Source organism: Coregonus clupeaformis, chromosome 3, assembly GCF_020615455.1.
Source record: "Coregonus clupeaformis isolate EN_2021a chromosome 3, ASM2061545v1, whole genome shotgun sequence".
NCBI classification, from domain to species: Eukaryota; Metazoa; Chordata; class Actinopteri; order Salmoniformes; family Salmonidae; genus Coregonus; species Coregonus clupeaformis.
The window spans coordinates 27,807,513-27,825,989 of NC_059194.1; the positions used below are offsets into that span (position 1 = coordinate 27,807,513).

The 18,477-nt window shown below is 46.6% G+C and overlaps 1 protein-coding gene across 1 annotated transcript; it reads left to right on the plus strand.

Moving 5' to 3' along the window:
• Nucleotides 1–7,220: 7,220 nt before the first annotated feature.
• On the plus strand, nt 7,221–15,087 carry LOC121546720 (beta-klotho-like). Its single transcript, XM_041857958.2, has 6 exons — nt 7,221–8,148; nt 8,970–9,483; nt 9,696–9,964; nt 11,910–12,166; nt 12,284–13,224; nt 13,734–15,087. Exons 1-6 carry the CDS (start codon nt 7,399–7,401, stop codon nt 14,117–14,119), a joined length of 3,117 nt encoding a protein of 1,038 aa, XP_041713892.1. The 5' UTR covers nt 7,221–7,398; the 3' UTR covers nt 14,120–15,087.
• Nucleotides 15,088–18,477: the final 3,390 nt, after the last annotated feature.

Here is an 18,477-nt window from a genome sequence, read left to right on the forward strand (position 1 = left end):
AGTAGGGGTGTTCACCCCGGTGTCATGGCTAAATTCCCAACCTGGCCACATTCCATCATGGCAACCAAATCATCCCCCTCATTCCTAATTGGCATAAATAACTCCTCACCTCCTCACTTCTCCACCTGATAGCTGATGTGTGATGAGCGTTCTGGCACAAAAATGGTCGCTGTGCATCATTGAGGTGGGTGCAACACATTGATGGTGAATGAGGTGAGTTTCCCTCTACTATGTAAAAGCGCTTTGAGTACCTCAATTGGTGGAAAAGCGCAATATAAATCCAATTGTTATTAATTGTAAACGATCACGTCTCTCTGTTATGCGTGGGAATACTTGGGAACAGATTTCCAAAATTAAAAATCCCTTGTGTTTTTAGTCTTTTATGTCCAACAAAGAAAATTCTAAAAATAAAAACAAATCACATATAGTACCAGTCAAAAGTTTGGACACACCTACTCATTCAAGGCGTGTTCTTTATTTTTACTATTTTCTACATTGTAGAATAATAGTGAAGACATCACAACTATGAAATAACACATATGGAATCATGTAGTAACCAAAAAAGTGTTAAACAAATCAAAATATATTTTATATTTGAGATTCTTCAAATAGCCACCCTTTGCCTTGATGATAGCTTTGCACACTCTTGGCATTCTCTCAACCAGCTTCACCTGGAATGCTTTTCCAACAGTCTTGAAGGAGTTCCCACATATGCTGAGCACTTGTTGGCTGCTTTTCCTTCACTCTGCCGTCCGACTCATCCCAAACCATCTCAATTGGGTTGAGGTCAGGGGATTGTAGAGGCCAAGTCATCTGATGCAGCACTCCATCACTCTCCTTCTTGGTAAAATAGCCCTTACACAGCCTGGAGGTGTGTTGGGTCATTGTCCTGTTGAAAAACAAATGATAGTCCCACTAAGCCCAAACCAGATGGGATGGCGTATCGCTGCAGAATGCTGTGGTAAATCAAATCAAATCAAATCAAACTGTATTTGCCACATGCGCCGAATACAACAGGTGTAGACATTACAGTGAAATGCTTACTTACAAGCCCTTAACCAACAATGCATTTCTTTTAATACATTTTTTAAAAAAGTATGAAATAAAACATTTAAAAAAAAAATAACTAAAGAGCAGCAGTAAAATAAAATAACAGTAGGGAGGCTATATACAGGGGGGTACCGGTGCAGAGTCAATGTGCGGGGGCACCGGCTAGTCGAGGTAATTGAGGTAATATGTACATGTGGGTAGAGTTAAAGTGACTATGCATAAATAATAGACAGAGTAGCAGCAGCATAAAAGAGGGACGTGGGGGTGGGGGGGCAGTGCAAATAGTCTGGGTAGCAATGATTAGCTGTTCAGGAGTCTAATGGCTTGGGGGTAGAAGCTGTTGAGAAGCCTTTTGGACCTAGACTTGGCGCTCCGGTACCGCTTGCTGTGCGGTAGCAGAGAGAACAGTCTGTGACTAGGGTGGCTGGAGTCTTTGACAATTTTGAGGGCCTTCCTCTGACACCGCCTGTTATAGAGGTCCTGGATGGCAGGAAGCTTGGCCCCAGTGATGTACTGGGCTGTACGCACTACCCTCTGTAGTGCCTTGCAGTCGGAGGCCGAGCAGTTGCCATACCAGGCGGTGATGCAACCAGTCAGGATGCTCTCTATGGTGCAGCTGTATAACTTTTTGAGGATCTGAGGACCCATGCCAAATCTTTTCAGTCTCCTGAGGGGGAATAGGCTTTGTCATGCCCTCTTTCACGACTGTCTTGGTGTGTTTGGACCATGATAGTTTGTTGGTGATATGGACCCCAAGGAACTTGAAGCTCTCAACCTGCTCCACTACAGCCCCATCGATGAGAATGGGGTCGTGCTCAGCCCTCCTTTTCCTGTAGTCCACGATCATCTCCTTTGTCTTGATCACGTTGAGGGAGAGGTTGTTATCCTGGCACCACGCGGCCAGGTCTCTGACCTCCTCCCTATAGGCTGTCTCATCGTTGTCGGTGATCAGGCCTACCACTGTTGTGTCATCAGCAAACTTAATGATGATGTTGGAGTCGTGCCTGGCCATGCAGTCATGGGTGAACAGGGAGTACAGGAGGGGACTGAGCACGCACCCCTGAGGGGCCCCCGTGTTGAGGATCAGCGTGGCAGATGTGTTGTTACCTACCCTTACCACCTGGGGGCGGCCCGTCAGGAAGTCCAGGATCCAGTTGCAGAGGGAGGTGTTTAGTCCCAGGATCCTTAGCTTAGTGATGAGCTTTGAGGGCACTATGGTGTTGAACGCTGAGCTGTAGTCAATGAACAGCATTCTCACGTAGGTGTTCCTCTTGTCCAGGTGGGAAAGGACAGTGTGGAGTGCAATATAGATTGCATCATCTGTGGATCTGTTGGGGCGGTATGCAAATTGGAGTGGGTCTAGGGTTTCTGGGATAATGGTGTTGATGTGAGCCATGACCAGCCTTTCAAAGCACTTCATGGCTACAGACGTGAGTGCTACAGGTCGGTAGTCATTTAGGCAGGTTATATTAGTGTCCTTGGGCACAAGGACTATGGTGGTCTGCTTGAAACATGTTGGTATTACAGACTCAGTCAGGGACATGTTGAAAATATCAGTGAAGACACTTGCCAGTTGGTCAGCACATGCTCGGAGTACACGTCCTGGTAATCCGTCTGGCCCTGCGACCTTGTGAATGTTGACCTGCTTAAAAGTTTTACTCACATCGGCTACGGAGAGCGTGATCACATAGTAATCCGGAACAGCTGGTGCTCTCATGCATGCTTCAGTGTTGCTTGCCTCGAAGCGAGCATAGAAGTGATTTAGCTCGTCTGGTAGGCTTGTGTCACTGGGCAGCTCGCGGCTTTGCTTCCCTTTGTAGTCTGTAATAGTTTTCAAGCCCTGCCACATCCGACGAGTGTCAGAGCCGGTGTGGTACGATTCAATCTTAGTCCGGTATTGACTCTTTGCCTGTTTGATGGTTCGTCGGAGGGCATAGCGGGATTTCTTATAAGCGTCCGGGTTAGAGTCCCGCTCCTTGAAAGAGGCAGCTCTACCCTTTAGCTCAGTGCGGATGTTGCCTGTAATCCATGGCTTCTGGTTGGGGTATGTACGTACGGTCACTGTGGGGACGACGTCATCAATGCACTTATTGATGAAGCCAGTGACTGATGTGGTGTACTCCTCAATGCTATCTGAAGAATCCCGGAACATATTCCAGTCTGTGCTAGCAAAACAGTCCTGTAGCTTAGCATCTGTTTCATCTGACCACTTTTTTATTAACCGAGTCACTGGTGCTTCCTGCTTTCGATTTTGCTTATAAGCAGGAATCAGGAGTATAGAGTTTTGGTCAGATTTGCCAAATGGAGGGCGAGGGAGAACTTTGTATTCGTCTCTGTGTGTGGAGTAAAGGTGGTCTAGAGTTTTTTTTCCTCTGGTTGCACATTTAACATGCTGGTAGAAATAATGTAGAACAGATTTAAGTTTCCCTGCATTAAAGTCCCTGGCCACTAGGAGCGCTGCCTCTGGATGAGCGTTTTCCTGTTTACTTATGGCCTTATACAGCTCATTGAGTGCAATCTTAATGCCAGCATCGGTTTGTGGTGGTAGATAGTACAGCTTATCATGAGATACTCATGAGATACTCTACCTCAGGCGAGCAAAACGTAGAGACTTCCTTAGTATTAGATTTTTTGCACCAGCTGTTGTTTACAAATATACACAGACCGCCACTCCTTGCCGGAGTCTGCCGTTCTACCCTGCCGATGTAGCGTATATCCCGTCAGCTGTATGTTGTCCATGTCGTCGTTCAGCCACGACTCGGTGAAACATAAGATATTACAGTTTTAATGTCCGTTGGTAGGATAACCGTAATCTTAGGTCGTCCAATTTGTTCTCAAATGATTGAACATTGGCTAATAGGATTGATGGAAGAGGCAGTTTACTCGCTCGCTGTCGGATCCTTACAATGCACCCTGACCTACGTCCACGATATCTCCGTCTCTTTCTCATGCGAATGACGGGGATTTGGGCCTTGTCGGGTGTCTGTAGGATATCCTTCGCGTCTGGGTCGTTGAAGAAAGAAACGTTGTCCAATACGAGGTGAGTAATCGCTGTCCTGATATCCAGAAGCTCTTTTTGGTCATAAGAGACGGTGGCAGAAACATTATGTACAGAATAAATTACAAATAACGCGAAAAAACACACATAATAGTACAATTGGTTAGAGGGCTGTAAAACGGCAGCCATCTTCTCCGGCGCCACTGGTAGCCATGCTGGTTAAGTGTGCCTTGAATTCTAAATAAATCACAGACAGTGTCACCAGCAAAGCACCCCAACACCATAACACCTCCTTCTCCATGCTTTACGGTGGGAACTACACATGCGGAGATCATCCGTTCACCCACACCGCGTCTCAAAAGACCAAAGGACAACTTTCCACCGGTCTAATGTCCATTGCTCGTGTTTCTTGGCCCAAGCAGGTCTCTTCTTCTTATTGGTGTCCTTTAGTAGTGGTTTCTTTGCAGCAATTCGACCATGAAGGCCTGATTCACACAGTCCCCTCTGAACAGTTGATGTTGAGATGAGTCTGTGACTTGAACTCTGTGAAGCATTTATTTTGGCTGCAATTTCTGAGGCGGTAACTCTAATTAACTTATCCTCTGCAGCAGAGGTAACTCTGTGCTTCCATTCCTGTGGTGGTCCTCATGAGTTTCATCATAGTGCTTTATGGTTTTTGCGACTGCACTTGAAGAAAAGTTCTTGACATTTTCCGTATTCAATGACCTTCATGTCTTAAAGTAATGATGAACTGTCGTTTCTCTTGCTTATTTGAGCTGTTCTTGTCATAATATGGACTTGGTCTTTTACCAAATAGGGCTATCTTCTGTATACCCCCCTACCTTGTCACAACACAATTGATTGGCTCAAACGCATAATGAAGGAAAGAAATTCTACAAATTAACTTTTAAGAAGGCACACCTGTTAATTGAAATGCATTCCAGGTGACTACCTCATGAAGCTGGTTGAGAGAATGCCAAGAGTGTGCAAAGCTGTCATCAAGGCAAATGGTGGCTATTTGAAGAATCTCAAATATAAAATATATTTAGATTTGTTTAACACTTTTTTGGTTACTACATGATTCCATATGTGTTATTCCATAGTGTTGATGTCTTCACTATTATTCTACAATGTAAAAAATAGTACAAATAAAGAAAAACCCTTGAATGAGTAGGTGTGTCCAAACTTTTGACTGGTAGTGTATGTCTCTCTATTATGCGTGGGAATACTTGAGAACAGATTTCCAAAATGAAAACCCATTGGAGCTGATTTCCTGGTGTTTTTACAGTATTCTATGTCCAACAATGAAAATTCTGTAAAAAAGTGTAATAGTAATAATTTGCTCAGAAAACTTGGGGGGCCAAATAAAACCACCCGCTGGCCAAATTCGGGCTGCCAGTTGGGGAACCGTGCCCTAGACCAGGCCTGGGCAATTCCAGTCCTCGGGGGCCTGATTGGTGTCACACTTTTGCCCCAGCCCCAGCTAAACACCTGACTCCAATAATCAACTAATCATGATCTTCAGTTAAAAATGCAATTAGTTTAACTCAGCTGTGTTTGCTAGGGATGGGGCAAAAGTGTGACACCAATCAGGCCCCTGAGGACTGGAGTTGCCCAGCCCTGCCCTGCCCCAGACCAATGAGCCCTGCCGATCCTGATTGAGAAAAGCTTGGGTATTTTAATAGCCACCCATTACGCATTTTCAAAGACAGGGCTTGTTGGTCTGGGGGTATGGTTCTTGCTTTGGGTGTGAGAGGTCAAGGCTTCAAATCCTGGATGAGCCCTTCTTTTGAAAATTAGGGCTTTCAAGTCTGACCCCTTGCCACATTCACAGTGTGCTTCTAAACACTCCCACTTAACTCCTCCCTGGGCCCGGCGTTGACTTTACAGTGAGCTGCTCACTCCCTTTGACCCATGGATTCATGTGCTTCTCCAAGAGAGTGCAAGATAATGCATATTTTCATCCCATATCCAGCAGTTGTAAAGTTGCCAATGGGAACTGATATATTTAGCCTAGCATCCCAAGATGTATCCCACCATATACCATCACTGATCTACTGTTTGATATACTTTATACATTTTAGCCCAGGCAGCTCAAAGGTACAACGTCATACTAGTGCAGTTCTTTTTGTGGGTAGGCCTACATTTGTGCTGTATCATTGCAACCATGCTGATGTCAGGTCAGGTAGAGGTGAAGGATATCCATTTTCCAGCTAAATTGAACCTAATAATACCTGTGACACCTTAATGATAAGGTGCTGTGTCGCCAACCACCACTTTACACCAACTGGCATCTTCAAAGCTACACAAACAAAAACATTAAGGATTTGGCAGATGGAGTTGTTTCTGTTTCTTTGTATTTCCTAAAATTGGATCAAAGATAGGTAAACACACACACACACAATTTGCAGAACTGAATCAGAGCAAGAGGAACATCATGTCTGTTTTTACCTGTCATCATCTTTAATAAAATCTAGGATAACAGTGAGGCCAGGCTTGAACTGATTTGGCCATAAAACCACAGGGAACTCTCCATTTTTCCTCAGTATTCTTTGTGCCCAATGGCTGAACTATATTCTATTTGGCTCTGATTTCATAAATCCAATTGACATATGGGTTTTATTTTGTGGATGTGCCCCACAGCTAAACCCTTAACTCGACCTTATTGTGGCTATTTCTCAAACAGGACATTTTGGGTTTGAATAGCTGCAAGAACAAGCCAATATTTTCCTTATTATCCATTTGGTTGTAATGATTCCAGTATGACGGTGAGATCGATGAAAATAAAATGAAGGGTGAAGCGATAGAGAGAGTATACGATTTAGCAGGAGAAAGTGATTGTGAGATAGAGAGATGGAGAGAGAGGGAGGGAGTAAGTGGGAGCCACATCTCAGTCATGGAGGTGAGGATCAGAGTTCAAGCTAATCATTGACAAAATAATCACGCGTCTGCCTCAAAGGTGTGTGTGGGTGCGTGTGTTCCTGAGTGTATGAGTCAGTGTTTGTGAGTGTGGTTGTGCGTGTACAATGTACGTTATGTGTCAGAAAGCAGGAGGGGAGAGAAAAGGAGGGAGGGAGAGAGGGAGGTAGAGTGGGAGGTAAGGAAGTCCAACCAGGTTAGCCTGTCAGATGGATACTACACCCCTCCTGGGCTCCACATGTAGAAGTCTCATTCTCCTCTACTCGTTCACTTCAATCCCTTCATCTACTCTTCTATCATGGATCCCTCACCTTCTCAACATCTGGACCCCTGATACACAGGAACAGCCCCTCAGACAGAGACCAGCTTATTTATTCTGAAGGATTTTGGAAAACTCTGGAGAGTATCATTCTTCTTCTTCAGGCTCCAATATGGCAACATACCTTCTCTCTCTTCTCCTCTCCCTCTTCCTGACAGTGATGGTCTGGGGTGGGGCTTTCTGTTCTCTGGGGGAGGGCAGGAGGCAGTGGCAGCAGCCCTCCACCCCAGAGCCCTTCATCCAGAGCCAGTCCTTCCTCTATGGGACCTTCCCTCCAGGGTTCCTCTGGGGCACGGGGACCTCTGCCTTTCAGACTGAGGGGGCTTGGGATTGTGACGGCAAAGGCCCCTCAATCTGGGATCACTTCACTCACTCAGCCCCCCACCGAGGTGATGGAGGTGTCGCAGACATGGCCAGTGACGGCTACACCCGCTGGGAGGAGGACATTGAGGCGCTGGGGTACCTCGGGGTGCGCTCCTACATCTTCTCCCTCTCCTGGCCCCGACTCTTCCCCGATGGGGTTGCCACAGGTCGGCCCAATAGGGTGGCTGTGGAGCACTATGGGAGACTGCTCGACAGGCTCCTGGAGAGGGGAATTGAGCCGGTGGTCACCCTGTTCCACTGGGACCTTCCCCAGGCCCTGCAGGAGCATTACGGGGGCTGGAGGAATGACACCCTGGTGGGGTTGTTTGACGCATATGCTGCCTTCTGTTTCCGAACATACGGTGGCCGTGTGAGGTACTGGATCACCATACACAACCCCTACCTGGTGGCTGTCCAGGGGTACGGGACGGGGATGCACGCGCCTGGAGAGACAGGCGATGCCACTGCCCCCTTCAATGTGGCCCACAACCTCATCAAGGTAAGTCAGGGTCAAGGGTTAAGGGTCAGAGGATGAAATTGCCCCTAGTCGTTGATCTTAGGTCAGTTTTGTGTTTTCCCTCCAATGGGAATGGTTAGGATTTCGGAATGAAAAGTTGTTCCTAGTTCTGTGTCAAAGGGCAATGACTATCTGTACCCATTTGGGAGAGGGGTCAGGGGGTTGTGTTGTAAATTAGAACCCTTTGGATAGATTGACTCGTGTGAAAGGGTCTGTTGAACAGACCATAGTACAGACTGAGACCCCGTTTAGTCAGACAGCCTGTCTATGAACTTCATACTTCTGTGGGTTTTATCAGCTGATGTGGTCAATGAATGTTTGCGTCTTTCATTGGGTTTAAGACATTGCAAAGAAAATGAGTGAAGACATAAAACTTTAATAGCCATGGTACATGCTGTGCTTTATTCAGTCAATCAGGTTAAACTAATCCAAATGGTTTTATGTTGTGATATTCAATATTCACTGTGCTCCTTCAGCAGCTATTAGCAGTCATTGACCTCTTGTTAAAAAGTGTGTTTACCTTCTGCTATGAGAGGTTTATTACAGCTGCAGTACTGTGATTAGTAAACAGGACACCTAAGGAGACACTGGGGGTCTGTGACAGCAGCAGTTTTGTGGCAGAAAGACCGGCAATGCAGCAAGATGACAGGATGTTAAGAAGGCTTCATTAATAATCAGTTATGTCCCAGTGCATATTCACACTGTACAGGTCCAATGTCTGTAGTATGTGCAATGTCTCTGCCATAATGCAGTGCATGTATAACTGACCTACATTTTATTTATTTATTTATTTTCATTTCCAGGCACATGCCAAAGCGTGGCACACCTATGACACCTTCTTCCGCCCGACTCAGAATGGTCAGGTGTCCATCGTCTTGGGTTCCCATTGGATGGTGCCTAAGAGAGGCCATGCCACACCAGTCAATATCGAGCTCTGCCAGCAGTCCATGGAGGCGGTGCTTGGCTGGTTCGCCAATCCCATCTTCGGGGATGGGGACTACCCAGCTTCCATGAGATCTACCCACAGGGGGCTTCTGCCTGAGTTCACCCCAGAGGAGAAGTCCTGGGTGCGGGGAACGGCTGACTTCTTTTCCCTGTCCTTTGGGCCTAACAACCTGCGTCTGAGCCTGAGCCTGGCCCATTATGGGCAGATTGTGTCCCTGGACATGAGGTGGGTGCTGGGCTGGGTGAGGCTGGAGTATGGGGACCTGCCTGTGCTGGTGGTGGAGGGGGGCTGGTTCTCAGATGCAGCTGTGGAGAGGGAGGATACAGTGGCCATCTACCGGATGAAGAGGTTCATCAACCAGGTGCTGCAAGGTGAGGAGGGCGCAGGGAGGAGGGAGGAGGGGGCCAAGGAGGGGGCAGAGGAGGGGGCAGGATTAGGGAAAACAGAGGAGGTCAACAAGAGAGAGTACATTTGACTGACTTACCCTGTTACATACATTTAACCTCTGAACTGTTGTGCTATTTGTACTTCTGTGGTAACAGTGCATCCTCATCTCCTTCTCTCTGTGTTTGTTTGTATCCAGCCACAGTGTTTGACGGTGTCAGAGTGTTTGGCTACACAGCCTGGTCTCTGGTGGATGGTTTTGAGTGGAACTACGGCTACAGTGTGAGACGAGGTCTGTTCTACCTAGACTTCAGCCAGGCCAACAGAACCAGGGTTCCCAAGACCACCGCTCAGTTCTACAGGCAGGTCATCAAGGACAACGGTTTCCTTAGTGATGAGATCACCGGAGAGGTCAAAGGGCGTTTCCCATGTGACTTCCACTGGGGCATAGCCGACTCCACCCTACAGGTGAGGGGATGAGAAGGGGAAGAAATTAAAGAGAGAGGGAGGAGAAAGGAAAGAGAGATGGAGGAGAAAGGAAAGAGAGAGGGAGGAGAAAGGAAAGAGAGGGAGGAGAAAAGAAAGAGAGGGGGAGGAGAAAGGAAAGAGAGAGGGAGGAGAAAGGAAAGAGAGGGAGGAGAAAGGAAAGAGAGGGGGAGGAGAAAGGAAAGAGAGAGGGAGGAGAAAGGAAAGAGAGAAGGAGGAGAAAGGAAAGAGAGGGGGAGGAGAAAGGAAAGAGAGGGAGGAGAAAGGAAAGAGAGAGGGAGGAGAAAGGAAAGAGAGGGAAGAGAAAGGAAAGAGAGGGGGAGGAGAAAGGAAAGAGAGGGGGGAGGAGAAAGGAAAGAGAGGGAGGAGAAAGGAAAGAGAGAGGGAGGAGAAGGGAAAGAGAGGGAGGAGAAAGGAAAGAGAGGGGGAGGAGAAAGGAAAGAGAGAGGGAGGAGAAAGGAAAGAGAGGGAGGAGAAAGGAAAGAGAGGGGGAGGAGAAAGGAAAGAGAGAGGAGAAAGGAAAGAGAGGGAGGAGAAAGGAAAGAGAGAGGGAGGAGAAAGGAAAGAGAGGGAAGAGAAAGGAAAGAGAGGGGGAGGAGAAAGGAAAGAGAGGGGGAGGAGAAAGGAAAGAGAGGGAGGAGAAAGGAAAGAGAGAGGGAGGAGAAGGGAAAGAGAGGGAGGAGAAAGGAAAGAGAGGGGGAGGAGAAAGGAAAGAGAGAGGGAGGAGAAAGGAAAGAGAGGGAGGAGAAAGGAAAGAGAGGGGGAGGAGAAAGGAAAGAGAAAGGGAGGAGAAAGGAAAGAGAGCGGGAGGAGAAAGGAAAGAGAGGGGGAGGAGAAAGGAAAGAGAAAGGGAGGAGAAAGGAAAGAGAGCTGGAGGAGAAAGGAAAGAGAGAGGGAGGAGAAAGGAAAGAGAGATGGAGGAGAAAGGAAAGAGAGGGAGGAGAAAGGAAAGAGAGAGGGAGGAGAAAGGAAAGAGAGAGGGAGGAGAAAGGAAAGAGAGAGGGAGGAGAAAGGAAAGAGAGAGGGAGGAGAAAGGAAAGAGAGGGGAGGAGAAAGGAAAGAGAGGGGGAGGAGAAAGGAAAGAGAGAGGGAGGAGAAAGGAAAGAGAGAGGGAGGAGAAAGGAAAGAGAGAGGGAGGAGAAAGGAAAGAGAGGGAGGAGAAAGGAAAGAGAGAGGGAGGAGAAAGGAAAAAGAGAGGGAGGAGAAAGGAGAGGGAGGAGAAAGGAAAGAGAGAGGGAGGAGAAAGGAAAGAGAGGGAGGAGAAAGGAAAGAGAGGGGGAGGAGAAAGGAAAGAGAGAGGGGGAGGAGAAAGGAAAGAGAGAGGGAGGAGAAAGGAAAGAGAGAGGGAGGAGAAAGGAAAGAGAGAGGGAGGAGAAAGGAAAGAGAGGGAGGAGAAAGGAAAGAGAGAGGGAGGAGAAAGGAAAGAGAGAGGGAGGAGAAAGGAAAGAGAGAGGGAGGAGAAAGGAAAGAGAGAGGGAGGAGAAAGGAAAGAGAGGGAGGAGAAAGGAAAGAGAGAGGGAGGAGAAAGGAAAGAGAGGGAGGAGAAAGGAAAGAGAGGGGGAGGAGAAAGGAAAGAGAGAGGGAGGAGAAAGGAAAGAGAGATGGAGGAGAAAGGAAAGAGAGAGGGAGGAGAAAGGAAAGAGAGAGGGAGGAGAAAGGAAAGAGAGATGGAGGAGAAAGGAAAGAGAGAGGGAGGAGAAAGGAAAGATAGGGGGAGGAGAAAGGAAAGAGAGAGGGGGAGAAAGGAAAGAGAGATGGAGGAGAAAGGAAAGAGAGAGGGAGGAGAAAGGAAAGAGAGGGTGATTTTATTTTGCAAAACTGCTCTCCCTTACTTGCTCTTGATCTCGAACAGAACAATCAGCAAGCTAGATAATGCAAACGTATGAAATATACACAAAAACGTATATACTTTCTTCTTTTATCAAAGGTCAATTTCTATCCCTTCTCCCCTCAATTCACCGACCCCCACCTGTACAGCTGGAACCTGACAGGGGACGGGGCACTGCATCCTGTCCAAGGGGTCAAGCTCCACATCAGGGGGGCACAGTGCACTGACTACCTGGCCATCAGTGGTCACCTGGGCCTCTTTGAGTCCACAGGGGCATCTCATTACCGCTTCGCCCTCAACTGGTCCCTAATCCTGCCCCAAGGAGATCTGTCTAATGTGGACACAGAGGCCCTGAGGTAGAGACACAAACTGTATAATGTGTATGTTTAACATACATGCACACATGCAAACACACACTAAAATGCATGCCTGTATGCATACACACACTTTACATTTCAAACTCTTTCTAACAGGTACTACCGCTGCTTCCTCACCGAGCTCCGCAAGCAGGGCCTGGAGGCTGTGGTCACCCTCTACTACCCCACTAACAGAGTCCCTCTGCTGGGCTTGCCCGGCCCGCTGCATGCCTCTGGCGGCTGGCTGAACCAGAGCACGGTGGAGGCCTTCCAGAGCTACGCAGCCCTCTGCTACAGGGAGCTGGGGCCCTGGGTGAGCTACTGGATTACCATCAATGAGCCCAACAGACTGGTGGATGCCTACAAGAGCGGGGTGGAGCAGCATCTGGCAGCCCATAACCTCCTCCTGGCCCACGCTAAGGCCTGGAGGCTCTATGAGAGGGAGTATCTCAGCCAACAGGGAGGACTGGTGTCCCTGGCCCTGCACGCAGACTGGGCAGAACCCGCCAACCCCTTCCTGGAGTCACATGCAACCGCCGCTCAGAGATTCCTGTTGTTTGAGCTTGGTCGTTTCCTAGACCCACTACTAGGGGGCAGAGAGGGGGAGGGTAAGAGTGGTAAGTACCCTCCAGAGGTGAGGAGGTACTTGGAGGAGAGGGCGAGGGTGATGGGCCTCCCTGGATCCCCACTACCGCACTTCACTGTCCAGGAAAAAGAGGAGCTAGGAGGGGCACTGGGCTTCATTGCACTGAACCACTTCACCACGCGTCTCGTGTCACCACGCCCCCATTCTCCTCAGACTTCCCCACCTAACCCCCAGCAACCTCAACCTCCAGACCATGACTGCCTGCTGATGTCTGACCACACCTGGGACTCCTCTGGTCTGGGGCAGGCGGTGGTCCCCTGGGGCCTCCGGAGGGTGCTGCGCTGGGTGAAGGAGCGGTATGGAGGAGCCCTGCCTATTGTAGTCACAGCCAGTGGGGTGGACGACCAGGCCGCTGTAAAGGATCTGCTCAGGCAGCACTACATCAGGAATTACCTGCAGGAGGCCCTCAAAGGTGAGCCTCTCTCTAACCTCCTCAAACTCCCTTCATACCCTCCAACTCCAGTCCAATGATAACCCACTAGTTTGTTCTTATCATAAATATCCTGGCGGTTCTATACTGATTTATATTGTTCGAAAATAAACAGACCTCCTCTCTGCAGTTTCTGCTGCAGACAGGTAGAGTTGGGCACTCATTAGTTGCTTTAAGTATGAGAGGTCAAAGGTGACTTTTCTCACGGATCATTTCCTAACACACCACAGCACACGGCCTTATCACATGAGCCCCCTCATAAAACTCATGGACTTTACTGTATAAGGAACCTTTGAGATCATAATGTTAATCCCAGTGAGAACTGTCCTGTCCTGTACTGAACTAAACATCCTGTGCAGTACTTTAGCCACAATATAGTTTCAATTGGTTTATGGCCCCACACAGGCTACATCTTCTCTGTTGACATTGCTTTTCTGTATGTAGAAAGAGGGATTCTGACCTCAATCCTCCCTGTTTTCGCTCCCCTCCAGCTCGTCAGTTGGATGGAGTCAACCTAAAGGGCTTCTACGTCTGGAAGCTGCAGGATCGACACGTCCCTCAGTTCGGCCTATTCACCTCTTCCCACCACCAGTCCCGACCCAAAGCCTCCATAGCAGCCTACAGAGAGATCATTGAGCGCAGCGGTTTCCCTGGCAACAACGTCACATCCTCCTGTAGGATCAACGACCTCAGGATGTTGTGTTCCATCTGTGCTCGCATCTCAGAGAACAAACTGCTGCTGTTCTTCGCTGCATGTCTCCTCCTTACATTAGCTATGCTGGTGGGGGTCATCATCATCATTGTCAGGAGGAAGAGGACTAGGAGGAGGAGGGTGGGCTTGCCAGTGTGTCCCGTCCTGCTCGGGAGGAAGTGTTAGCCGTGGGAGAGAGTGTCACTACAGAATGTGGAGGATAGGATCCGCGTGGTACGCCGTTAGTCAGGGCCTCATTCATACTGGGGTTGTTCCTGTTGTAGTGGCCTGCGGGTTTTACACACCAGCCAAGCTTCTGGGAGAGCGCGATGGTCCCCTTTTGAGTAGTGGTTCTTAGGGACAGGTCTAGGATCAGCATACCCTCCCCAAAGCCTTGAACTTAGAGGAAAAACAAAAAACCTACTTTAGATCAGTGTCTAGGGGGCAACTTCATTATACTCCACAAGCCCACTGGGACTGTGCTCAACACAGCGGGATCAGCAAGGGCCAAGGGGTCATCTTTACCGAGTGACAAGTAGAGTCTGTCTGTCTGAGCCCTAGAGACCCCACATATTGATAATCAATGTATCGCCAATTAACATAATTGACAGTATGTAGCTTATACGTTATCACAGACAAGAATATGATGTAGCCATGGGACTGTTTTGTTGTTTTGTTGTCAGGAGTTGGCTATAACTTGAAATATTCTGTTAATGCTGCTATTGTGATGTACTGATCATGTATTGTGTACAAGACTGGCCTGTTAGTATGACTTGTTGATGTGTGTCATTGTGTGTCCTGACCTGTCTTATAATTTGGTGGGTACTTATATTTGTCCTGTTTCACACGTGTACAAGTGTGAATTAATACATGTGAATTGAAAATGTTTTTTTTTTTTGTTGCATATCCCAACTCTCCTTGAGACACTCTCGGAGAGTCTATGTAGAATTGTAATAGGGAGTTCCTAGCATGGGGAGTCTGGATTGATGGCAGTAGTATTTTTGTCTCTGGGCTCTAGAGACAAAACCACTGGAACATGTTATGTACAGATGGCCAACTCAAGCACTTATTATAATGTATTATTGTCAATGATTGTGCAACATTTTTGTGAAGATGATGTGCAATGTTTGCTGAGTTCAAAACATTTTACTCTGTAAATGAATCCAAAATCATTTGTTATATATTAAATAAAATGAAATTCAACTGTAATTTTCAGCTCCCCTTTTATTCTGTCTGCTGTAGAAGCTTTGCTGTGCCAGAAGTTGCTGCTCTATGTGGGCACTGTTTCCTTCAGACACTGCTGCCCCCTAGTGGGGTTCTAATGTCCCAAAACTAGTTCAGGGCCCTTGATAAGAAAACAGAGAGTGAGAGAATGAGAGAGAGAATTGAGAGAGAATTGAGAGAGAGAGAATTGAATTGAGCGAGAGAGAATTGAATTGAGAGAGAGAGACATTTAGACCCAACCAAATCACGAGAAAACAAAAAGAGAATTACTTGACACATTGGAAAGAATTAACAAAAAAACTGAGCAAACTAGAATGCTTTTTGGCCCTAAACAGAGAGTATCTGACCACTGTGACTGACCCAAACTTAAGGAAAGCTTTGACTATGTACAGACTCAGTGAGCATAGCCTTGCTATTGAGAAAGGCCGCCGTAGGCAGACCTGGCTCTCAAGAGAAGACAGGCTATGTGCACACTTCCCACAAAATGAGGTGGAAACTGAGCTGCACTTCCTAACCTCCTGCCAAATATATGACCATTTTAGAGACACATATTTCCCTCAGATTACACAGATCCACAAAGAATTTGAAAACAAACCCAATTTTGATAAACTCCCATATCTACTGGGTGAAATACCACTGTGTGCCATCACAGCAGCAAGATTTGTGACCTGTTGCCACAAGAAAAGGGCAACCAGTGAAGAACAAACACCATTGTAAATACAACCCATATTTATGTTTATTTATTTTCCCATTTGTACAGAACTATTTGCACATTGTTACAGCACTGTATACAGTGAGGGAAAAAAGTATTTGATCCCCTGCTGATTTTGTACGTTTGCCCACTGACAAAGACATGATCAGTCTATAATTTTAATGGTAGGTTTATTTGAACAGTGAGAGACAGAATAACAACAACAAAATCCAGAAAAATGCATGTCAAAAATGTTATAAATTGATTAGCATTTTAATGAGGGAAATAAATATTTGACCCCTCTGCAAAACATGACTTAGTACTTGGTGGCAAAACCCTTGTTGGCAATCACAGAGGTCAGACGTTTCTTGTAGTTAGCCACCAGGTTTGCACACATCTCAGGAGGAATTTTGTCCCACTCCTCTTTGCAGATCTTCTCCAAGTCATTAAGGTTTCGAGGCTGACGTTTGGCAACTTGTACCTTCAGCTCCCTCCACAGATTTTCTATGGGATTAAGGTCTGCAGACTGGCTAGGCCATTCCAGGACCTTAATGTGCATCTTCTTGAGCCACTCCTTTGTTGCCTTGGCCGTGTGTTTTGGGTCATTGTCATGCTGGAATACCCATCCACGACCCATTTTCAATGCCCTGGCTGAGGGAAGGAGGTTCTCACCCAAGATTTGACGGTGCATGGCCCCGTCCATCGTCCCTTTGATGCAGTGAAGTTGTCCTGTCCCCTTAGCAGAAAAACACTTCCTTAGCATAATGTTTCCACCTCCATGCTTGACGGTGGGGATGGTGTTCTTGGGGTCATAGGCAGCATTCCTCCTCCTCCAAACACGGCGAGATGAGTTGATGCCAAAGAGCTCGATTTTGGTCTCATCTGACCACAACAATTTCACCCAGTTCTCCTCTGAATCATTCAGATGTTCATTGGCAAACTTCAGACGGGCCTGTATATGTGCTTTCTTGAGCAGGGGGACCTTGCGGGTGCTGCAGGATTTCAGTCCTTCACGGCGTAGTGTGTTACCAATTATTTTCTTGGTGATTATGATCCCAGCTGCCTTGAGATCATTGACAAGATCCTCCCGTCTAGTTCTGGGCTGATTCCTCACCGTTCTCATGATCATTGCAACTCCACGAGGTGAGATCTTGCATGGAGCCCCAGGCCGAGGGAGATTGACAGTTCTTTTGTGTTTCTTCCATTTGCGAATAATCGCACCAACTGTTGTCACCTTCTCACCAAGCTGCTTGGCGATGGTCTTGTAGCCCATTCCAGCCTTGTGTAGGTCTACAATCTTGTTCCTGACATCTTTGGAGAGCTCTTTGGTCTTGGCCATGGTGGAGAGTTTGGAATCTGATTGATTGATTACTTCTGTGGACAGGTGTCTTTTATACAGGTAACAAGCTGAGATTAGGAGCACTCCCTTTAAGAGTGTGCTCCTAATCTCAGCTCGTTACCTGTATAAAAGACACCTGGGAGCCAGAAATCTTTCTGATTGAGAGGGGGTCAAATACTTATTTCCCTCATTAAAATGCTAATCAATTTATAACATTTTTGACATGCGTTTTTCTGGATTTTTTTGTTGTTATTATGTCTCTCACTGTTCAAATAAACCTACCATTAAAATTATAGACTGATCATTTCTTTGTCAGTGGGCAAACGTACAAAATCAGCAGGGGATCAAATACTTTTTTCCCTCACTGTATATACATAATATAACATTTGAAATGTCTTTATTCTTTTGGAACTTCTGAGTGTAATGTTTAATGTTAATTTTTATTGTTTATTTCACTTTTGTTTATTATCTACTTCACTTGCTTTGGCAATGTTAACATGTTTCCCATGCCAATAAAGCCCTTAAATTGAATTTAAATTGAATTGAGAGAGAGAGAGAGAGAGAGAGAGAGAGAGAGAGAGAGAGAGAGAGAGAGAGAGAGAGAGAGAGAGAGAGAGAATTGAATTGAGAGAGAGAGAGAGAAAAATAAAGAGAAAGAGAGAGAGAGCAAGAGAGAGAACGTGAGAGAGAGAGAGAGAAAGAGAGCTCGCTGACAATAATACACAGGCTGAGAAAGGTAGAAAATATTCAGAGTCAGAGTAGAGCAGCGTTTCCCGAACTAGGGGTCGCAACCCCATGTGGGGTCACCTATTTCAAAATGGGTCACGAGAATCGGGGTTATGTCAGTAACCTCCGGTAGCCGCTAGATGCGGTTGTAATAAATAATAGCGTTTTATGTTTTCTTCCTACAAATGTGGCTCTATCTTTTGAATCGTTTAAGCTACAAAATATTATGACACCATCACTGAAAGATAAGACTCTCAGGAACAAATTATTTTTTAATCTTCAACATAGGAATGCTACCAAAAAGAACTTAATGAAACTGGTTACAATTGACGGAGTCACCCATAATTCACCAAATGATATTTTGAAGGAAGAAACAAAGTACTTTAAGCGTATGTTTTCTTTTCAGTTGCTTCCATCTCCTCTAACTGAAGCTAATTGTAGAGAATTTTTTTCTACTGATAATGTCAAATTAACAGCCACACAGAAAGACTCATGTGAAGGTGAAATTACAGAGGAGGAACTTCTGGATGCAATTAAAGACTTTAAGTCTGGGAAAACTCCAGG